Raw genomic sequence first — 24392 nt, forward strand, 5'->3', positions numbered from 1 at the left:
ATTACACTAAAAATTATTCAATTCATATTACTATACAGTTATTATTATTCATATGGTAATTAATAGGTTGTTTTTATATTTGGTAATTAAGTCAATAATTAAACAAATTACTATAGACATATTACTTTTTTGAAGCTACTATACGTCTATACATATGCATATAATACTAATTAAACCATTTTATAACCTTTTATTAGGCCGTCCACAAAAAAAATAAATAAAAAAATCTACATATTATTGAAAGGGAAAATGGCACTTTTTCCCCCTGAGTTATATACTTATAGCACTTTTCCCCCCTGAATTATTTAAGTGGCTCTTTTCCCCCCTAAAATGTTAAATGGACATATTTACCCTTAAAATAAATATTTAAAATAAATATTTCATTTATTTTTCTTCTCCAACAAATTATTACTATAATTTGGTTCAAACCAAACAGATATTATAGCAACCAAACCAAAATATTCCAATTACAATTTAGAATCAAAACGCGATATTTAGAGTTTATTAAAATCGCAAATCAAAATGGTCGGTTCATGTTCCGAACTGAAAAAATAAAATACATTTATTGTTGAATTTAGACTATTTTAAAATAAAAAATAAAATAAAATTTAAAATAAAGACGGTTCAAAATCACGAACCGGATCCGGAACCGCCGGTTCACGGTTCATCCAGTTTTTTTGGTTCATAAATTTAATAAATTGAAATCTAAATATTGGATTCTAGATCTGAGTCATAACCGGAAACTTTTAATTCGATTGCTATAGTGTCCGGTTCAGTTCGAACCGAACCATGGTCATTGCTACATATACACAATAATTTGTTGGAGAAGTAAAATAAATAAAATATTTACTTTAAGGGTAGAAATGTCAATTTAATATATCAGGGGGAAAAACAACCACTTTTAAAATAATTGAGGGGGCTAATGTGCTTACATAAATAATTGAGGGGAAAAAAGTGCTATAAGTATATAACTTAGGGGGAAAAAGTGTCATTTTCCCTTATTGAAATTATTGTGCTATAATAATATTAAGAAATAAGATATTAAAGAATTAATTGTAATTAATCAAATAATGATCCAGATTTCAGATTAGTGTATACATAAAATATTATTACGCCATTTCACATCTTTTAATAGACTGTTTTTATATATGATAATTAAGCCAATAATTAGACAAACTACTATGAATATATTACTAATTAAGTCATTTTATCACATTTTATTCGGTTATCCACAAAATCAAAAAATCTACATATCAATATACGAAATTATTGTAATATAATAATTTTAAGAAATTAAATATTAAAGAATTAATTATAATTAATCAAATAATTATCCAGACTTCATATTAGTGTATGCAGAAAATATTAATACATCATTAAGTTGGTTTTATATATAATAGTTAAGTCAATAATTAGACGATAAATTACTATACATATATTACTAATTAAGTCACTGATTTTATAATAGTAATTTTATTGCCTATTAGAATTTGTCAATTATTAAACATTGTTTATGTGATAATTATTGTATGGCATTTAGTACTAAAATTATTAGGTAGAATTTTTATAATTAAGGTATATTATTATTAAATCAAATTTATTAAAAATAATGTGTCCACAATATAAAATAAATTATACTTGTCTTAATAATTATTTATTAATATAAATATACAATTATAAATTTGTATTAAAAAAAAAAACACTGAAACTTCTAATTAAAAAAAATCTCATATAAATATACAATTATAAATTTGTATAAAAAAACACACACAAACTTCTGATTAAAAAAAAATCTCTTCGCATCTCTACAATCTTCCAAAAAACTAATCCATTAGGGTTCTGTTACCAAGGCTCTTCCTCCTCAATTTCCTTTTGTTGAAGTAGAGCCTCCTTAAGTATCTTCAAGCTCATACCATACCATACAAACTGCAAAACATATTGAAGTACGGGGAATATAGTTAGAAAAAGGTAGAAATTTCATACGAAAAGAAAGCAGAGAGATGAGTATGAGATTCTTTGAATGATGAGACAACGGAACAGCAAGATGACTATGCTAGAATTTTTCTGTTAAAATATTCGGTAACAACAACAACAACAACTATAATCAAAATTAGATATTTCACTACTAACTCATACAACCAGAAATTCACACATAGAGCCAAATTAAAGTGAAAGTATTCATATTAATCTCAGGAAATCAAATTTGGGTCTTATTTATAAAAGATGAATGGACTTACATGAAGCAACCACCAACAGAAGGAAGTAAAAGTATTCATATTAATCTCAGGAAATCAAATTTGGGTGTTATTTATAAAAGATGAATAGACTTACATGAAGCAACCACTAATAGAAGGAAGAGACTTGAAAAGAGTTTGGAAGCCATGAAGAAGATGATATTGGTGTAAAGAGATTGATGGTGATGATAATATATATATTGGTTAATATTTTGATTGAATTGGTAAGAAATGATATACTTTTGGTAACAACTTAATTGGAGGAATTAATTAAGACAAAATCATTAGTTTGTATATTATTATTATTATATTATTATTATTATTATTATTATTATTATTATTATTATTATTACAAAAATGTCCCTAAGTTTTGGGGGGAAAATTTGTTAGGAGGATTTTACTTTTATATATATATATATATATATATATATATATATATATATATATATACATTACTTCAATTCACAAAGGTAAATACAATTTTACTTCTTTATTCAGTATTCAGTATACATTACTATATACGAAATCTACTTATTTGAACAATCTTTCTTCAAACGCCTTTTTTAAGCTTCTCATTCTGCAAAATGTCAAAACAAAACAGGAAGGAAACAGTTAAGAAGCATTTGTGGTAAAGAGAAGAAAGAAAAAACTCATCGATCTACAATAATCAAGAAAAATAATCATAGAACAAGTACGTTGTCGTGAAATAAAATAGGCTACCAACGCATGCATTTCACAATTTATAGTAAAAAAAAAATCTTAGACAGACGATTAAGTGAACCTATTGCTCAAGATCGTTTAAGATATTCATAGATAATGCCTTCTCAGACTTTGAGTTCAAAAAATTCATACAGATAAATCTACAATTTTTTTTTGGCTAAATTAAACGAATTAAATACATTTGATAGATAGATTATACTTACAACGATGATAGTCCCAGCCTTCGTCTTCACTGTTAGCTTAGATTTAAAGTAGTATGATTGTCAAATTTGTGATGTATTGAGAGTGGCTAAGCAATATTCAACCATCTGAGAGATAGAGAGAGACAGAGAGAAAGAGCAAGGATGAAGATAAGAAATGAGTAGAAGAGGATTGAGGCGTGATGGGCGAGACTGCGACAAGGTGGGGATAAGCTTCCAGATCCTTCATCCTCTATTTTTATATTTTATTTTATAATATATATTCATTATGCTTCTTAGATAGGTTACACGTACACACACATCATATCATTGCATATTTTTATAGTTATATATATTCATACGATGTGTATATTTTATATATATATATATATATATATATATATATATATATATTTATATATATATATATATAAATATAATAAAGCCACAACTTTTGGTAAAGCATGCTTATCTATGTTTTAAGGTGAGCTGTTTGTTGAGGTTTGGAAAAGCATGCAGGCAGCTTATATGGGGATACTTTGCAGCAAAGAGTTGCTGAGTGGCTGGGTGGCTGGGTGGCTGTATATGGTGGGTGTTTGTTTTAAAAAAAGTAGTGTTCTTCATTCCTATTTCAAGAGTGGTGTATGCAATATTTCATTAGTTTTTTTTTTTTTTTTTTTTTTTTTTTTTTTTTTTTTTTTTTTTGTAATTTCTTGGCTTTACAGTTAAATAATTAGCATTTTGGCTTTGTCATTAAATCATTGTCATTCTTGATTTACAATTAAATAATTCGGAGTGGTTTTTAATATTTTGGTGGGTTATGAATATTTTTTTGCAAGTGAAAGATATGAGATAGCAGTAAAGATAGTAGCAATGTTTGTATTTATTTTCATATGCTTTGGTTTAGACTCAAATAGTTTTGATTGCCAGTATTGTTTGTAAAGATAGCCCTGTTTGTATTTTTTTTCCCTCTGCTTTGTTTTAGACTAAAGCAGTGTATTCATTCATGAGAATGCATTTAATAAAAATAAAATATTCACAAAGAATCAAGTTTCTGTAATTACACGCTACAGACGTATGATTGGCTTAAGGAATTCATTGCATTTAATGCTATAGCTAATTTCAATTTTCAAAACATTGTTGGCTGTTGCAATGAACATAGCAAGTATGTATAAATCGAATTGTTAGTAGCAGTATTAGTTCATTAATAGTTTACCAAATGCCATTCAAATTATAGCGAGGTTCAAAATCTTGGGCATCAAAATGTATTAATTGTTTAGAGCTTTTGAAAATTACTTTTTGTACTATTTTTATCCTTTACTCCAGTATAGATATCAACAAATGCATTGTATATTTTTATGGAATGTTTGATTAGCATCCGAGATCATGGTGAATGTTGTTGGAGGTTACCAGAGAGATCATGGTGAATGTTTTTGGAGATTACCAGAGAGATCAAGGGAGACGAAAAGATAGCCAGGAACATATTTACAAAGGAATTGAATCGGAGAGGTAGTTACTAGAGAGATCTAGGCATTGGAGAGAGCAGTAGAATTGCTACGGAGCAAACTAGAGCAGGACATTGTTGGTTGTTGGATGGAAGCTATGGAGTTACCAGAAAAATGAGGGAAAGACATTGTTGATATTACCTTACTTTGAGACAATTGCATGTGTGAAATTAGCACACTAAACTTATGCATTGGTAAAAGCTTAGGTACTATTTAGTTTTATATAATGACCTAAAATGTAATATCATTCTTTCCTAGAATGTAATATCATCATTTGCCTTTAATTAGTTAAAGTAATACACAAAAAATATTATAAATATTATTTTTGAAAACTCTATTATAAATATTATAAATATTATTTTTTTTATAAATATTATAAATACAACAAATTTGGAAGAATTTATACAAATGAAATAAACTCTATTTAAAGAAGCATCAAAACTGTCGAACAAGGTTTGATTGATATTCTCTTTTCTCTTTATACTGGTGTTGTGGGGTTGGGTTAGTTAAATTTATATTAATGAATTGGGTTTGGTTACATAAATTTATACTAATATGTAATTCTTTGAATTACCATTTGATTGTTTTTCTTTATAAATTAATAATCAACCACTCGATACATTAAGTACCCAATTGGAGCCATAATTATGTGTAAATAAACAATGTCAATAATCATATCAGGTATGATTTGAGATTATGTAGAGATTTAGTCTTAAATTACACGAATCACAAAATAATTCTTTCTCTACTACTAATGTAAGTCTACACGGAGGTTTTAAATAATTTGTAATCTATTCTTTCTTTCAATAATATTATCTTTTAAAAAAAAAAATTGTAAAACAACACTTTTTTTTATTATTAATATAATATTTACACCGTGCATCGCGGACAATTTTCGTCCATCAGTCTTTATATTTATGCAAATGATATTTTCATAACTTTTTATTGTGTTTCTAATTTGTTATGACGAAAAAGTGGACTCGGAGAGGCAAAACTGATAGGAATATAACCTTCTTTAAAGGTTTCAAGAGCATATACAGTACTGTTAGAAACACTTTTGATGAAGGTTTCAAACTCCATTGAGACCTGAAATCATCAAAGAGTATAGTCAGATTTAGAATCAAAAGTAAATCATTATATTTAACATTCATGAAGAAAATTGAAAGGAACCACTACAATAGGAGGCAAGAGGAAAGAAAAATAATCTAAGTCAGATATTCATTTTAGTTTTCTATGAGATTGTATTGCACAAGGTAGAAAAAAAAAACTTGGTGTAGTGACAAATACTAGGTCTTTGATGGAATTTAGATTTTCAACTTGGTGTAGTGACAAATACTAGGTCTTTGATGGAATTTAGATTTTCAACTTGGTGTATTTGACTAAAATACTAGGTCTTTGATGGAATTTAGATTTTCAACTTGGTGTATTTGACTAAAATACTAGGTCTTTGATGGAATTTAGATTTTCTCATAGCATGTACATGCTACTTTCTATATACTCAAAAGGTCTGATCTGTAGTTTTTGCGTCTACTAATATTGTTCAAAAGAGTCCATAGCAAATATGTTTACCTCTTTTTCTCTGATCTGTAGTTTCTGCTTCTACTAATATTGTTCAAAAGCGTCCATAGCAAATATGTTTACCTCTTTTTCTCTTAATACCCAGCAACAACGATCAGTTCTTCGTACATCAAGTTCCTGCTTCAGAGTAGCTAATCAAATTTTCAGCAGCATTTTATTCCTAACCAGGGTCAAATTTTCTGGGAAATTTTTTTTTTTTAATTTAAACAAAAGGGTCGAGAGTCGGATGAGGGCGAAGAACTGGAGTAGCCGAGGGCCGAGGTCGAGAGTCGGATGAGGGCGGAATGCCGGTGAATGAAGAAAACAGAGAGAGATTATTGCAGGAGGGTTTTAGTATCAAGCTGCGCAATATTAAGGGATTAGGGTTAAGGATATTTGGGTTGGGTTTTTTTTTTTTTTTCTTTTGTTTTTTTTTTTTTTTTGGGCTGAATTTTGGCAATGTGAATAATCACTGTTTTTGAAGGTTAAATAAATATGCTGAATAATAGAGTTGATTATTATGTTTATTGACTTTATTCTGTCAATTAATAGTCATAATTTTCTCATACAAAATAAATATAGTTATTAAATAACAAAAATAACAGCTTTTAAATAACAAAAATAAATAGAACAATATTATTAAAAATGGCTTAAATTACTTCAATTCAGCTATATGCAAAAATTTTATAACTGATTGGCACAAAATTACCTATCAATGGGACTTTGTCTTGATCCATCTTACTATAGCTTCTCATAAAAATTTCACAGTGGTTAGTAAAGTGCAAAAACAATCAGTATAATAGTCATTTGAGATCATAGTCATTTGAGATAACTGTGTGTTCTTAAGACTCAAAAACTGCCTTACACAACACAATTTTGGCATTGGAATTTGGAAATAACTAAAAACCATAAAATTCTTTGACATGGTAACAATCAAAGGTTCAATATTCAATTGTTTTAAAAAATGTAGAAAATACCAAAGCCATTTTTTTAATCCTTCAAAAGGTGTCCAAATTAAGTTTTTTACAGATGAAAACTACATTTTGACATAAATAATTAAAAAAAAAGCCAAATTAAAAAAATTTAGGTACATAAATGAATGTTTATAATATATATATATATATATATATATATATATATATATATATATATATATATATATATATATATATATATAATCGCACTCAGGTGCGAATGCTTCATCCAAGCGTGAAATAGGAATGAATTCTGTTCGTCCACGTGTCCAGATCTAATGGATGAGAAACACTAATTTTTTTTAAAAAAAACGCGGTGGCATTTTCGTAAATAATTGAACATCGAAGTGCAAGTAAAATGTATTACAAGTGCATGTAAAATGTATTATAGGTGCAAGTAAAAATTTACACTGAGTATCAATACTTAGTTGCACCTATAGTTCTAAGTATTTGCACAAATAGTTATAAGTAGTTGCACCAAGGTGTATGAATGTTTGCGAGTGGTTTTCAGGGGTATTACTACCCGCTGAACTCATATCAATGAATGTTAACAAGGCAAAATTACATGCACTTATAGGTGAAAGTAGGTGCACCTATAGTTATAAGTAGTTGCACCTATAGTTATAAATAGTTGCACATATAGTTATAAGCACACCCAGGTGCATGAATGTTTGCGGAAAGTGAATGCTAACAAGGCAAAATTACATGCACTTATAGGTGAAAGTAGGTGCACCTATAGTTATAAGTAGTTGCACCTATACTTATAAATAGTTGCACATATAGTTATAAGCACACCCAGGTGCATGAATGTTTACGAAAAGTGAATGCTAACAAGGCAAAATTACATGCACTTATAGGTGAAAGTAGGTGCACTTGTTAGTGATTTTACTTGCACTTCGATGTTCAACTATTTACGAAAATATCACCGTGTTTTTTTAAGTTATTAGATCTGGACACGTGTCGCGCGCTGATTCGTTCGCATTTCCCTCCTGAGCACTTATTCACACCTGAGTGCATCCCTATATATATATATATATATATATATATATATATATATATATATATATATATATATATATATATATATATATATTTATTTATTTATTTATTTATTTATTTATTTATTTAAGTAAACTCAGTGTTAATTGCGTATTTAATATGGCAGAAGATGAATGTTTTCAAAAACAATCTAGCAATCTGCAAAATCATTTGGATAAAGAGAATCATATCAACTTTAGAGATCAGGACATTTCAATACCAGAATTCAACACCCCGTCAAGCACTCAAATGCCGTATGAAAACCACTCCTTGGGATTGTGCAATGGTACAAGGTTTATCATTACACAATTAGGAAACCATGTGATTGAAGCTCAAATTCTTTGTGGCAACAATGTAGGCACCAGGGTACTAATACCACGATTGAGATTGACTCCTTCTGACCCAAGACTACCGTTTAAATTTCAGAGGAAGCCATTTCCAATAATGTTGTCATATGCTATGACAATAAACAAGAGTCAATGACAAACTTTATCTAATGTCGGATTACTATTAAAGAAACCCGTGTTTAAGCATGGACAGTTGTATGTAGCAGCATCTCGGGTTAGTAATCCAGATGGGCTGAAAATCTTAATATGTGGTGACTCTAATGTGGGTTTGAACACTACAGAAAATGTACGTAGTGTACAAAGAAATTTTCAATAATTTGTAATTTTTTACCGATATTCAATGTCATATCATAATGTTATTATTGTTTTGTATATACGTAACAATTTTTTTAAATTTAGAAATGCTGCAAATTTTGAAAAATAGGGCATATAGCCACTATAATAATAAATAAAATTACTCTCAATTTATTAACATAAATGCAATATTTCCAAATTTATGTCTGTGCATCGCACGGGTGAAATACTAGTAATAATAATGATGATGATGATGATGATGATGATGATGATGATGATGATGATGATGATGATTGTTTTAAAAAAAAATTAAGCCAATCATATTAACTACTTGGGAGGTTTATAGACAAAAAGAGTATTCAAATCACACAACAAATTGAAGTGAGAAACTACCTCGCGATGTCCTTGTTTGACAATCAACAGTTAGCTCTTCAATATTAGTATATATTTAATGTTTTATGCCATAATTTTTATTTGATCTCCCTTATGTCCCGTATTTGGTTTCAACCATACCTATACAATTATTTTATTGACAATTATAATCAATCTTGACTATATTATCTTGCATTTGTAAACTTAGAATTACCTATTTAAATACGCAAATTCAACATTCAATTATTTATGTATGAACAATTCCAATATAATCATGCCTTGATATACTTTAAAGTACTTATTAAAAAAAAAAACATTGAACACTATCTCAATCGTGCAATGCGCGTAAAAAATTAGTATATATATATATATATATATATATATATATATATATATATATATATATATATATGTATGGCCCATAAATTTTTAAAAAATATAATTATATAGGCTCAACATTTGTTATATTAAAAAATTTATTTTTTATTATGTTATAACATAATATAAAAAATAATATAACATAATAAAAAATAAAATTTTTTATTTTTATAATACCAAAAAACCGTTATATATATATATATATATATATATATATATATATATATATATATAAAACAGAAGTCTCTGACTAAATTTTTTCGTCCAAATTCAGGGTTATTTTCGTAATGTCAAACATTTAGACAAAATTGTCATTTAGAATTAGTAACTAAAAATTTGAAGTAATTAATTAAATAAAATCGGAAAGTAACTATGATTACGATCTTAATTCTTCCTTTCTGATTTACTTTTTAATGAGTCACCTTTACAGCCATCTTTATCTTATTCATTTGTATATGGCATTGACTTGTCAATGGGCTAATAATTATACTTATTATGGTAATAATAGTAATATTTTCTAAAAATAAACGTACACTTGTCGGTAATACATAATACTGACTAACAAACTCTGTGTTTCGAGTCAGCTATTATTTTTGTAATAATCACAATCATATAATAATAATATCATCATTTAAGAAAAATAGTAAATTTTTAATAAATATTAATATTTTGTTAAATATTTCCACATGAGAATTTACAACACACATCTCACAACATATGAAACAAGTAGGGAAAAAACAAACACTGCCGAATATTAACATGCACTTGCAAGATCAAAAGTTCATAGTACAACTATGATCCAGTCATATACACAACAAAGCAAATCCATAACTTCTTACATCATAATCTCATTTCATGATGTTGTCCTCTATACTACAATCAATAACTCAATTGCACATGACATACTACTAATAACAAAGAAAAGGTCAAGTACCGAAGATGAAGACAATGACAATGTTATCCAAAAAAAAATTACGAAGATTTAGAGAAATTCAAACCAAAAGTAGTATTTATTTATACTATCATTTTTAGACTAAGTATTTAGCCTAGAGTTTTTACAAAATTTTAAACATTTAATTTAATGACAATTATAATTAATCTCTCATATATTATTTTTACATTATGTACCTTGAATTACCAACATAAATAAACAAATTCAAAATGCAATTATCTATGCATGAACATCTCCTATATAATCCTGCATTGATATACTTTGTAATATTTATTTAAAAATAAATATTGGACATTATCTTATTCGCGCAATGAACGTGGAAAACTAGTATATATATTATATAATAACATAAGTGTCTGACCAAGTTTTTCTGCTCAAATTCAGAGTTATTTTAATAATATCAAATATTTGGATAAAAATGTCATTTAAAATTTGTAATTAAAAACTTAAAGTAATTAATTAAATACAATCCAAATGTAAGTATGATTATGATCTTCCTTTTCGATTTACTTTTTGATTAGTCACCTTTACCGTTATCTTTATATATCTTCTCCATTTGCGTATTTCGTGTACATGCTAAGATAGTAATAATTATACTTATTAGTAACAATAATATTTTCTAAAAATAAATAGACACTTGTTGGTAATAAGTAACAACTCTGTGTTTCGAGCCAGCTATTATTTTAGAGATAATCACAATCATATAATCATATAATAATAGTAAAATTTAAGAAAAATATAGTAATTTCTTAATTAAGAGTAGAGATTTAGCGCGTTAATATAAAGATGGTGCCAAGCTACAAGCATTAAGCAAAGCTTAGTTGCAGAAGAGTGAGCAGCTAATAACGAAGCAGAAGGCGACGCACCGACGTTGTAACGTGGTCTCAGGATAAGACCGGCGGCACGGCGGCGGCGCATGATAGAGAGCTCGACCGCTCCTTTCTCATATACTCTTAATTAAGTTACGCAACTTAATTGTAAGATAAACTCGTAGAAAAATTTAAGGTATCGGCCAAAGAAACCTCAGGAATTAGCGCTTCCAAGAAAGAACTTTTGAGAAATCCCATTTCTGCACACAACAGTAAGGACTAACGAGTGTCTCATTGTCTCTGTGTGTGTGTGTGTGTGTATATATATATATATATATATATATATATATATATATATATATATATATATATATATATATATATTTACGGTTTCAAAATCTGTCTTGGGGAGAAATAAAGACTGGGCTTTTGATGAGCAGTTGAGTGGCGATGACGGTGAAAATGAGGGGAGGTGTGGCGGTGGTGCTCGCGGTGGTTCTGTTGCAGTGCTTGCCACCGTTTGCCGCCAATGTGACGTATGATCACCGTGCATTGGTCATTGACGGCAAACGGAGGGTCTTGATCTCCGGCTCCATCCACTATCCTCGGAGCACTCCTGATGTGAGAGAGCTTCCTCTCCTCATTCTCTCTCTCTCTCTCTCTCAAGCTCTTGTATATCTTTGTCTCTCTACACCACCATTTGTTCATGTGTCTGTGCAGTAAAGTTTTAATTTTTATTTTTCTGTGAACATAAAATGCAGATGTGGCCGGACTTGATTCAGAAATCGAAGGATGGAGGTTTGGATGTTATCGACACTTATGTTTTCTGGGACTTGCACGAACCAGTTAGAAACCAGGTTTATGATAATATATATATATATATATATATATATATATATATATATATATATATATATATATATATATATATATATATATATATAATTCTTGAGATTTTTATTCTTTTCCAGATTCACGCGTTTTCTTGGTTGTTCTTCAATTTTTGCCTTTTTATTTTAATTGTTAAGGAAATTTTACTAAACAAGAAAACAAAAAGAATTTCCTTTTATTGGTGTATGTATCAAGATTCAAGAGTCTTAGTGATACGATCACGAGATATACTTCGCGTTACGGGCCTATGGAATACTGAAGAGGAGGAATAGGAAGACTTAGCTCTACCTATGGTGGCAGTAGAGAAGTCTGAGATTAAGGACAGAGAGTTGGAAGAAGAGAAACCTTCTTGAGAGATCTTTATTCAAATTCCAACTTGTCCTTCAATTACATACTCTTGTCATATTTAAGGACTACCAACATACTTAACTAAGGAAGGAAAGATAATTACCAACTATAAAGAGATTCTGAATAATATTGAAAAAGGAAAGAGAATAAATAAGATTGCTTAAATCAAGGGCATGGCTGATCTGTGAGATTTGAGCCTTTTGCGGTGGTACTGTTGTCCCACGAATGCATCATCACCCCCGTCCTGGAGATCAAGCTTGTCCTCAAGCTTGAAGGATGGAAAACGTTGGCAAAAATCATCTAAACTTTCCCAAGTGGCATCTTCTTCCTGCAAGCCTTCCCATTGCACTAATAGATCTGTATTCCCTCTGTTCATACGAGTGGCAAGAATGTTGGCAGGACGCAGTTCAAAACGCCCATTCACAGCGGGAGGCAACAACGGTGTAGTAACCGGTGGAGGCCCATTATACTGCTTTAGGAGTGAAACATGGAAAACATTGTGCACTCTGCAATCACTTGGCAATTCTAATTGATAGGCAACTGACCCAATTCGTTTCTGCACCTGAAATGGCCCAAAATACCGATGTGAAAGTTTGTGAGTGCGCCGCATGGTCAAGGAGTTTTGGCGGTACGGCTGAAGACGAACCCACACCCACGCCCCAGGCTCATAGGATATATCCCGGTGTTTTTGGTTGTAGGTTTGCTCCATACGAGATTGTGCCGTTTTCAAGTGATGTCGAGCATCATGAAGTATTTCATCCCTGGACTTCAAAGCCTCGTCGACTGCAGCTAGCTTTGAGAGGCCCGGCTCATATGAGAGGAGGCGAGGAGGATCCCTACCATAAACCAGCTTAAAGGGGGTGGTCCGTAAAGCCGAATGGAAAGAGGTATTATAGCAATATTCTGCCCACGCAAGTGCCTCCACCCATTTACGTGGATGGTCCCCAACAAAGCATCTTAAATAGAGCTCAATGGTGCGGTTGACAACTTCTGTCTGCCCATCAGTTTGAGGGTGGTAGGCTGACGAACGAGCCAATTTAGAGCCGCTAAGTTTAAATAATTCATTCCAGAAACCAGAAGTAAAGATTGGATCCCGATCACTCACAATAGACTCCGGCAATCCGTGAAGCTTGAATATCTGAGAAAAGAATGCTTGTGCGACTGAAGAAGCAGTGTATGGGTGTTGAAGGGCAAGGAAGTGAGCATACTTGGATAACCGATCGACGACCACCAGGATAACCGATTTCCCATATACATTCGGTAGGCCTTCAATAAAATCCATGGATATGTCTGCCCAAATCTGTTCCGGAATGGAGAGGGGTTGGAGAACACCGGCAGGGTGAAGGTTCTCCCATTTGTACGTTGGCAAACTGTGCACTGGCTGATGAAATCTCGAACATCTGAAACCATTTTTGGCCAATAAAATTCACGCCGTAGGCGGTGGACTGTTTTCTGAACTCCCTCGTGTGTTGCATTATGGGTGGCAGCCACTATGCGTGAAGTGAGAGCAGTATCTGGAGGGATGAATATTTTTCCCTTGTAAAAGAAAAGCCCATTCTGGAAGTTCCAGCCAAGAGATGAATCAGCAATCTTTTGTTCGAACTCCGCTAACCTTGGAAAAAGGCGTGTATGGGTCCTGATGTCGTCCAATAAGTCTGAATGATGAATAGAGAGGGCCAAGCAGCTACTACTTTCTAGCTGGTTCTGTCGTGACAGAGCATCAGCCACCGTGTTAAATTTTCCAGGCTTGTATTGAACCTCAAAATCAAATCCTAGCAGCTTGCTCATCCAATGTTGTTGCGGGGATGTCGTCAACCGCTGTTGAAGGAGATATTTCAAGCTGTAATGATCTGTTCGGATGACAAAGTTCCTGCCCCAGAGATAATGCCGCCAATTCCGTACAGCTTGCGACAACCCAATCAATTCCCTTTCATAGGCTGGAAGCTTCAAGTGTCTGTCTGCTAGCTTCCGGCTGTAAAAAGCTATTGGATGATCATTTTGGTGAATCACTGCACCAATGCCACTACCTGAAGCGTCACATTCAACCACAAATTGAGTGGAAAAATCTGGAAGTTGGAGGACAGGCGCTGAACACAAAGCCCGTTTGAGAGAAATAAAAGCAGCCTCGGCCTCGGAGGACCACTTAAAGTTTTGATTTCGTAAGAGATTTGTAAGTGGTCCTGCAATGATACCATAATTCTTGATGAACCGGCGGTAAAAACCAGCAAGGCCCAAGAAGCTTCTAAGAGCTGTGGTAGACCCTGGCGTAGGCCAATCGGAGACGGCTTGCACTTTCGTTTCGTCTACTGCCACACCTTGGCTAGATATCACATGACCCAAGTAGCTTACATGATCTACTCCAAATGTGCATTTACTCTTCTTTAAAAAGAGTGTGTGTTGGCGCAGCAAGAGGAAAACCAGACGCATGTGTTGGAGATGCTCCACCCAAGAAGCACTGTATATTAAAATGTCGTCAAAGAATACCAATACAAACTTCCGCAGGTAGGGACCGAAGACCTCATTCATCAAAGATTGAAATGTGGATGGTGCGTTAGAAAGGCCGAAGGGCATCACCAAAAATTCGAAGTGGCCATGATGAGTCCGGAAAGCCGTCTTTTCAACATCTTCGGGGTGCATTCTAACTTGGTGATAACCGGATCGCAAATCCAACTTTGTGAAAAATTTGGAGCCATGTAGTTCATCAAGCAATTCATCAATGATAGGTATAGGGAACTTATCTTTAACTGTTCGGGCATTTAGTTCCCTATAGTCAACGCAAAACCGCCACGACAAATCATGTTTTCGGACTAACAAACATGGTGATGAGAATGGAGACTTGCTAGGTCGAATGATGCCGTGATGAAGCATATCCGCACACTGTTTTTCTATCTCATCTTTGAGGAGCTGTGGGTAACGGTATGGTCTTACAACCACAGGGTCTGGTCCGGATTGCAAAATTATGCGATGATCGCACTCCCGTGCTGGTGGCAGCGCCGTAACTTCAGAAAAAATGTCACCAAAGAGGGCAAGCAATCCCTCTAAGACGTCTGCATTTGAACTTGGCGGTGGAATAGCATGCAGAGCAGGGAAAAGGCATCCTTCTTCTGCTGTCCAGGTTACTGCAGTGTTGCAGTGGTAGAAAGTCATCTGCAATGAGTTGAAATCCCAGGTTATAGGGCCCAATTCTCTCAGCCATTTCACCCCTAAAACCATCTGAAACCCAGCCAAAGGAAGCACAAATAATGTTGCTGAAAAACTGTCGTGTCCCTTGGTGAAAGTGACTGCCTCACATACACCTAAAGCAGACAAACAATCCCCATTTGCCACTCGCACGCGGAGGTCCTTAAGCGGTGTCATTCGGAGTCCCAAATCACGCGCTGTCTCAGCGTTGATGAAGTTGTCTGAACTGCCCGAGTCCAAGAGTGCGACGATAACAGTGGCTGCGATTTTGACCCTCACTTTCATCATATTCCCCTTTGTCACCCCGGAGATTGCGTTCAAGCTGAATGCCGGGGAGTCCTCCGTGTAATCCTCCAAAGCAGGTGGTTCTTCACCCTCCTCTAATGTCCATAGCATAAAGAGGTGTCGGCATTTATGACCTGGAAAATATTTTTCATCACAATTGTAGCATAAGTTTTTGGCTACGCGTTCGGCCTTTTGTTCGGGTGTGAGGAATTTAAATTTGGGCTTTTGTCGGTTGGGTGATGGACGTATGGGTAATGGAACACGGGCGGATGACGGGGCAGTTTGTGTACTGGTGTGCAGAGGTTTAGGTTTGGAGGACAAAAGGCCCAACAGGTGGCATTTGCGAGAAAGATCCCTGGCTGTGTTGATAGCTTCATTCAGAGTCGTTGGTTTGGTGCGCTCCACATCTATACGGATTATTTCATCCAATCCACCGGTAAACAAATCTACTCGCTGGTTGGGTTGTACTGTGCCTGCCCGTACCAACAGTGTTCGAAAGTCTTTGACATACTCATCGATATGCCGGCCTGCTTGAAACAATTGTTTAAGTTCACCTAATGCATTAATGCTGCGTGGTGGCCCGAAGCTGAGACAACACTCTTTTTTGAAGGCAGCCCATGAGGAGAACTGCATTAACTCCGTTTCAGAATGGTACCATAATTGGGCTTCCCCAATCATATGGTGTGAGGCAAAAGTTATGCGATCTGAATCCTGAATATTGGCATTTCGGAAATAGGATTCGCAACGTAGCAGCCATACAAGAGGATCTTCATCTCCAGAAAACAATGGAAAGTCCATCTTAGCATATCGAATGAGGGAGTGATTATCATCCGGTGTTTCTTGGATAGCCGAATCCCCTTCCAGTTGGTGCACTGTTTCTGATTCAACTTCGGAGACTGGTGTTTTGCCCTGAGCAATCAGAAGTTGTTTCACCATTTGTTCTAGATTAACAAGGGAAGCTGCTTGTTGGTGTTGTGTTGCAGAGAGGGAAGACACAGTGGCCGAGAGGTTCTCAATTTTGTCAGCATAAGCTTCATGGGAGCGAACAGATTTCTGCAGTGCCTTGAAAGCAGGATCTTCAGTGATGTTACTGCCCATAACGCCGGCAACGGGAACCAAGTTGATACGATCACGAGATATACTTCGCGTTACGGGCCTATGGAATACTGAAGAGGAGGAATAGGAAGACTTAGCTCTACCTATGGTGGCAGTAGAGAAGTCTGAGATTAAGGACAGAGAGTTGGAAGAAGAGAAACCTTCTTGAGAGATCTTTATTCAAATTCCAACTTGTCCTTCAATTACATACTCTTGTCATATTTAAGGACTACCAACATACTTAACTAAGGAAGGAAAGATAATTACCAACTATAAAGAGATTCTGAATAATATTGAAAAAGGAAAGAGAATAAATAAGATTGCTTAAATCAAGGGCATGGCTGATCTGTGAGATTTGAGCCTTTTGCGGTAGTACTGTTGTCCCACGAATGCATCACTTAGTTTGGAGTAATGGCTTGAGCTTCTCCGCTTTTTTGTTTTTGTTTTTGTTTTTCAAAGTTTATCAAACGGATTAGGTAATGCCCAGGGTTAAATTTTAAGAAAACTAAAACTTTTTTGATTATTAATTTGTCTGCCTTTGTTAATTTATTAACCAAAATATTGAAAAAAGTAAAGGCCTAAAGGGTGCTGATATGATAAGGGATTTCTGCAGTATGATTTTGAAGGGAGGAAAGATATTGTTAAATTTGTGAAACTGGTTGGAGAAGCTGGTTTATTTGTTCATCTACGTATTGGGCCTTATGCCTGTGCTGAGTGGAACTATGGGTACATGTTCTTCTTCTGGCTATATTTTTAGAAATTTACTTGTCTTTCATTTTGCAAATGTTGAGGTTGGTGTTAACTAATGTGGGCATGATGTGTTTTCTTGAAACAGTGGGTTTCCTGTCTGGTTGCATTTTATACCTGGGATTGAACTTCGATCTAACAACGAGCCGTTCAAGGTTTGTACGTCATGCTAGTTACTATTTTCCAGTTTTTGTCAATAGCTTCTGTCTTCATATTACCTGTTAATGCAAGTGGTCCTGTTCCAGGCTGAAATGCAGCGGTTCACGACCAAGATTGTTGACTTGATGAAGCAAGAAAATCTCTATGCATCCCAAGGAGGTCCCATCATATTGTCTCAGGTACTATCTTAGGCTGGCTTCTTTGTGTAACGATTTGGAATTTGAATCTCTGGGTGATGAGTATACTGAATCAAGTTAATTGCTTTTATTACCGTGCAGATTGAAAATGAGTATGGTAATGTTCAACGCGACTATGGACCTCGTGCTAAACCATATGTGGAATGGGCAGCAGCAATGGCTACCTCGTTGGATACCGGGGTACCATGGGTTATGTGCCAGCAAGCAGATGCTCCTGATCCTATCGTGAGTTGCTTTCTTCCATCTTATGTATTAATTTCATCTAGTAGTAGTTTGAAAATATCTACTGAACTAGCGAATAATTCGAAGTTGTGAATTGACAGATAAACACTTGTAATGGGTTCTATTGTGACCAGTTTACGCCCAACTCTGATAAGAAGCCAAAAATGTGGACCGAGAATTGGACTGGATGGTAAGTCTTTATTTTCTTGCGTTAGGGTAGACAAGCAATCTAATCCAGTGAAATATGAATTTAAGGATCCCTCTTCTACTCAGATGATATGGTTCTTTTGAATCTCAGGTTTACTTCATTTGGTGGCCCTGTGCCTTATAGACCAGTAGAAGACGTTGCTTTTGCAGTGGCTAGGTTTTACCAGCTGGGTGGAACCTTACAGAATTATTACATGGTATTGTTGGGACATGCAATTCATACTTGCTTTCTCTCTCCCCCTCTGCAAAAATAACAACACATTACTTGTATAATTTGTTTTTGGCTTTGTTTAAACAGTATCACGGAGGAACTAACTTTGGTCGATCCTCTGGTGGACCCTTTATTACAACAACCTATGATTATGATGCTCCACTCGATGAGTATGGTAAAGTTGTTGAATCTTGATACCCAAAATTTTCTTGTCAATTTGTAGGAATTATAGGGTTGGTTAACTATTATGTAATCTACAATTATACTTTCTAGTGCAAATAATTTCTTTTCTGTGACTTGTGTTAAGAAGGTTTTGAAAATCTCCATGTGTGGTGTAGGCCAAATAAGACAACCGAAATGGGGCCACTTAAAAGATCTACACAAGGCTATAAAGCTTTGTGAAGCAGCTATGGTCGCAACTGATCCCACCACCACTTCTCTCGGCTCATATTTGGAGGTACTATTACCTTGACAGTTTAAATGCAAAGAGATTCTTAGTTTACCTTCTTGTTTGCTCTAGCACATTAGGAGTAAACAAGTGGCATTCGTTTTTCTCTACGGGTATTTATCAATGTGCATTGCTGAAGTACCTATAAAATTTTGATATCTACTATTGATTGGCCTTGTTGAATCCAATGAACTTGTGTTTATGCATGATAAGACTTCCATCCATAACAAATCTCGTAAAGATAAAGTCATTCACGAGCATTCTAATGAGAAGTCATTTCCGTTGTCAGGCCAGCGTTTATAAGACTGGATCAGGGCTGTGCTCAGCCTTTCTAGCTAATATCCATACCAAAGCTGATGTGACAGTGACCTTTAATGGAAATTCTTATCTCTTGCCCGCTTGGTCTGTAAGCATCTTACCAGACTGCAAGAATGTGGCGCTTAATACTGCAAAGGTTTGTTTTCAATCTCCTCCTCGAATAATAACATGCAAACACCAACTAGACCTAATTCTTTTGAATTGTGATGACAGATTAACTCTGTAGCAACCATCCCGAGATTTGTCAGTCAGTCTTCTAAAGCTGATACTTCCGGGGCATCACTATCCGGTTGGAGTTGGGTTAATGAGCCTGTGGGTATTTCAAGCGATAAGGCCTTCACAAAGGATGGTTTAGCGGAACAAATAAATACTACAGCTGATGCAAGTGACTATCTATGGTATTCTTTAAGGTACCAAAGTTGATGCAAATGCACGGTTTCCATCATTATCTCCAACTCTTTTTGATGTTTTAGTATTTTGAAGCTTTCACTTCTTGCGTTTGCAGTATTGAAATTAAAGGCAATGAGCCTTTCCTGCAAGATGGATCTCAAGCAGTTCTCCATGTGCAGTCACTTGGACACGCCCTTCACGTTTTCATTAATGGAAAGCTTGCAGGTGATGCAAAACATCTTATGTTACACCGACTATTTTCTCTCGTTATTATCTTTCTAACACTAGCTAGGTCCTTGGTTTTAACCGTCTTATTGACCACCTATGCATATCAAAAGCAATAAAAACAAAAAGTATAGCCCAATATTTGGTGACTATTCTCAATACTTTTGATCTGCAAATGTGCACTAATTGACATTCAATACTAAGCTACTCATTTGGTAAGTTTTGATTTGAAGATGATTGTAAATTTAGCATGACTCACTCTATATATCTTAATTAATATCTCAATATTTTGTTCAAAATAGGCCCTAAATGTAAGACGATTGATGTTAAAAGTATTTGCTTAACCATATAATATTGCCCAAATGTTCAAAAGCGAATTAGTTGTTTACCAGGCAGTGGCAAGGGAGGCAATAAAGATGCTAGAGTTTCAATAGACGTTCCAGTCAGCCTTGTAGCGGGGAAAAATCAAATTGATCTCTTGAGTTTGACAGTTGGACTTCAGGTTAGATATCTCTGATTTTAATGTGTTTAAGTATTTGTAAGAAGCTGTTATTTGCATGTTTGTTCTATACCGATTGGTTTCATCGATTTATTGAGCAAAATGGGATGATTAGTGGATGAACTGTTGACACCTGCAATTGACTCCAGAATTATGGAGGACATTTCGATTTAAAGGGAGCAGGGATTACAGGTCCAGTGCAGCTGAAGGATTCGAAAAGTGGATCAAGTATTGATCTTTCCTCGCAGAAGTGGACATATCAGGTTAATCGTAATTTCAGAATGTATAGCAGTATAGCACTACGTCTTAGCTTTCGAGATTAATTTATTTCTTTAATGTGTCTGCAATATCTTTTTAAGCTCGTACCCTTTCGAAAGTAAAATGTGGACTCATCGTTTTACTCTGAACTTGTAGGTTGGTTTAAAAGGGGAAGAGTTGAGCTTGTTCAATGGAGATTCTTCGCTTTGGATGTCAAAGCCTGCTTTGCCTACAAATCAACCATTAATATGGTACAAGGTAATACTTGTGGGCTGCGTTCTCTTTGAAACAGTTAGTGTTTACAATTACAAATTTGTGTTTCTTGTTCGTTCAGGCCAATTTTGATGCCCCTGGTGGTGATAGCCCGCTTGCTATAGATTTCACGGGGATGGGAAAGGGGGTGGCATGGGTAAATGGACAAAGCATTGGGCGGTACTGGCCAACGTATATTGCTTCAAATGGTGGTTGCACTGATTGGTGTAACTACAGAGGACCCTATAATTCTGATAAATGCCTCACGAATTGTGGAAAGCCTTCTCAGACTTAGTAAGTATTCTATCTGCTAAAGTTAAAGCGTAGCATTTTTTTAAGGAATCTTTGTCATGAACTGGAGTTGTATACATCATGCAGTTACCATGTTCCTCGTTCGTGGCTAAAATCGAGTGGAAATGTGCTAGTGGTATTCGAGGAAGTTGGTGGAGATCCAACCAAGCTATCATTTGCAACTAGAGAGGTAGGAAGTCTATGCTCAAGAGTTTCGGAGTCTCACCCAATGCCCGTAGACATGTGGACTTCAGACCTATCGGGGCATAAACAAGAAGGTGCAACGCTCTCTCTCGAGTGCCCTCTTCCTAACCAAGTGATTTCGACGATAAAATTTGCAAGCTTTGGCACTCCTCAAGGGACTTGTGGAAGTTTTATCCATGGTAAATGCAGGAGCACCAACGCTCTTTCTGTTGTAAAGAAGGTTAGTTCCCTTTTCTTCGTGTTATATAACCGAAGCACTTAGTTTTCCAATCCCAAGACTTTTTAACACGAAACAATCACAGGCTTGCATTGGATCGCGAAACTGCTCTCTTGGAGTCTCGAGCTCCACATTTGGCAACCCGTGTGCAGGAGTTACAAAGAGTTTAGCTGTAGAAGCTTCTTGTGCCTAAGGCACCTTGTGTAGGTATTTGTGAAACGCGAAATTTCAACATAAAATAAAAACGAATAAAAGAATGAAAAAGAAGAAACTTGTACTCCCTGTTACCATATATATATCTGAAAGAAATGAATTATCTTTGAATCAAGAAGCAGTCTTTCAATTTGCATTTTTGTTGTCAATTATACTTTGTGCTACCGTTTTATCTATTTTTGGATACCCTGTGTTATAGAAACGAAGAACTTTCACTGCTGAAATTACAGATACTTTAAATCCATTGACAAGAAATGCATACATATATATACTTAAAACAAGTGTTCGAAACCTGTCACATTTATTGGTTAATTGACACTATTATGATGATTACATTGTGGCAGCCCTCCCAGAGGGTCTCTGGAACCTGCAAAATTTGCAGAGAGGTGAGTAGAGGGATGTTGTTCTGTATTTGTCTTCCCCGCCCATCATAGGCATCGGGACACCTCTCTTGACAGGGCTAACATATGCGGGCTGGTAAGTCTTCCCGAGAACTCCCTCGACTCGGTCTGATAGACCGAAGAAGTTGAACTGTGTTTCCAGGTGAGCGAAAGCGTCCCCTGCGGGGATCTGGTAGTTGTGAACTCTGTTCTCCTCTTCTCCTATAGGCACAACTTTGACAGCCAATTCCACCAGCCCAGAAACTGTCATTTTCACTGTGTTCACATCATCTGTTCTCTCTATTACCACTTCTCTGTCTCCTGTGCTGGCCCTCCATTCTGCCTCTCCTTCTGTGGGGACATTCACAGTCTCCCCATCCCACTTCACAGTTAGGGAGTCCACATTGTCATCCCACCTTGACACTCTCTTGGCTGCTAGGACTAGAGTGTGGGTGTCGAACATCACCGCTAGAGCCTGAACCCATGTGAAGTCGCGAGTCCTCTCCCATGGTCTAGTCCCTATGAAATGTGCATTGATATGCAGGTTGTCGTCTGAGACTATCGCAAAGTCCCCCCCTTTCGCCCCGTGGAAGTAGAACATCACCCCATCACCACCCACAAACCGGGGGTCGTAGCACAATGCACCGTAGCCAGTGCACCTAGGCCTCCTCCCTGTCACAAAAAGAAAGAAGAGGATAACCATCATTTGTCTGTGTTAAGATCAAGCGCTTACCACTACGCCTAAAACAAGCTATAGTGCGTAGCAGCCAGTGTCACATTTCGAAAGAAAGGGTGCTGGACTTGGCCCTTCAAACCTGCGCCCAACTATCCCCTACCACCTGGTGCTGGACTTGACCCCTTAGGCCTCTGCTGAACTATATATATATACACATGTAACTCTGCAGGTTATCTCTATACAGTATACAGCAATGAAATAAGGCAGTGAAGGCTTACATTTGCAGGTAACTTCACATACACTACTGCAATCTACAAAGCAGCCTTTCTGTTTCTTGTTCTTCTTAGGTTTCCTCTGAGGGCACTGAGATGGGCAGGTGAGAGTCTTGTAGTTGCAGGCCCCCCTGGCTTCACAAAAGACGCGTTCCTGCCCGGTTTTTGGCATCGGGGTGAGCACCCTATAGTGAGTGGAAGCTGCATCATATGGATACTTCTTTCGAGTGGCATTGCCCTGAGCTTGGGCAATGGCAGCATCCAAGAACACAGATAGAAGAAGGGAAACCACTACCAGCCACAGCTTTCTACTATCCATATATTCTTGGCTTTTGTGTGTATGTGCCAAAAGACAAAAATATATTGTTTGGGTTTTTTGCATGGAGAGAGTGGGAGATGAGGGGAGTTAAATAAGTGAGAGATGGCCTTGGATTCAGGCTTAAGTCATGTTAGTCTTCTTCTTTCAATGCAAAAACCAGCTGGAGAAACCTCTTCCCTGCATGATATGCATGGCCTAGCTAGCCTCTGACTTTTGACTGCATAATAATATAATAATAATAACAATATTATTATTGTTGTTGTTGTTACCTCTCCTTTTGGCCCCATTACACAAGAATGACGTTTACGCAGTGACACCCTTAAGTAGTGATTACAGGTTCCCGTAGAAAGGCAAATTATTCATTTAAGAAAGACCGATGCCAAGTAAAAGTAAGCTAGCTAACATAGTAAGGTGTGAGTTAAAGTGGCCTTATAAATATCTCCTTTCTAAATAGATACTTGCTCTCCCTCGTCACACAATTTCTCTAATTTTTTGGAGAAATGAAAAATTAGATAAAGAAAACAGAAAA

General features: G+C 35.3%; 2 protein-coding genes and 1 long non-coding RNA gene across 4 annotated transcripts in view; 1 reads left to right on the plus strand and 2 right to left on the minus strand.

The window, feature by feature from the left end:
• LOC109173120 (beta-galactosidase 8-like) overlaps positions 1 to 22257 on the plus strand; it is a 35873-nt gene extending 13616 nt beyond the window's left edge. The window contains exons 2-20 of the mRNA XM_019322383.1: positions 11837 to 11980; positions 12121 to 12216; positions 17772 to 17884; positions 17994 to 18060; positions 18151 to 18243; positions 18343 to 18486; positions 18585 to 18673; positions 18782 to 18887; positions 18989 to 19076; positions 19240 to 19358; positions 19639 to 19803; positions 19881 to 20077; positions 20173 to 20282; positions 20675 to 20784; positions 20931 to 21044; positions 21196 to 21297; positions 21374 to 21585; positions 21670 to 22006; positions 22089 to 22257. Of these exons, the coding sequence (XP_019177928.1) occupies positions 11837 to 11980; positions 12121 to 12216; positions 17772 to 17884; positions 17994 to 18060; positions 18151 to 18243; positions 18343 to 18486; positions 18585 to 18673; positions 18782 to 18887; positions 18989 to 19076; positions 19240 to 19358; positions 19639 to 19803; positions 19881 to 20077; positions 20173 to 20282; positions 20675 to 20784; positions 20931 to 21044; positions 21196 to 21297; positions 21374 to 21585; positions 21670 to 22006; positions 22089 to 22196 (2514 nt within the window). The 3' untranslated portion in view covers positions 22197 to 22257. The remainder of the gene's footprint in view (positions 1 to 11836; positions 11981 to 12120; positions 12217 to 17771; positions 17885 to 17993; positions 18061 to 18150; positions 18244 to 18342; positions 18487 to 18584; positions 18674 to 18781; positions 18888 to 18988; positions 19077 to 19239; positions 19359 to 19638; positions 19804 to 19880; positions 20078 to 20172; positions 20283 to 20674; positions 20785 to 20930; positions 21045 to 21195; positions 21298 to 21373; positions 21586 to 21669; positions 22007 to 22088) is intronic.
• Positions 1760 to 3368, minus strand: LOC109173138. Of its 2 annotated transcripts, none has more exons than XR_002052853.1 (3): positions 3158 to 3368; positions 2766 to 2811; positions 1760 to 1926 (listed from the first exon to the last, which is right to left on the minus strand). It is a non-coding gene; the product is annotated as an uncharacterized LOC109173138 (long non-coding RNA). The 2 variants fall into 2 exon arrangements; XR_002052852.1 differs by having other exon boundaries at positions 2745 to 2811.
• Positions 22258 to 22412: 155 nt separating the features above from the next.
• On the minus strand, positions 22413 to 24097 carry LOC109173130. The gene is made up of 2 exons (XM_019322396.1): positions 23551 to 24097; positions 22413 to 23268 (listed from the first exon to the last, which is right to left on the minus strand). Exons 1-2 carry the CDS (start codon positions 23924 to 23926, stop codon positions 22547 to 22549), a joined length of 1098 nt encoding a protein of 365 aa, XP_019177941.1. The 5' UTR covers positions 23927 to 24097; the 3' UTR covers positions 22413 to 22546.
• Positions 24098 to 24392: the final 295 nt, after the last annotated feature.

Source organism: Ipomoea nil, unplaced genomic scaffold (assembly GCF_001879475.1).
Source record: "Ipomoea nil cultivar Tokyo-kokei standard unplaced genomic scaffold, Asagao_1.1 scaffold0146, whole genome shotgun sequence".
Classification (NCBI taxonomy): Eukaryota; Viridiplantae; Streptophyta; class Magnoliopsida; order Solanales; family Convolvulaceae; genus Ipomoea; species Ipomoea nil.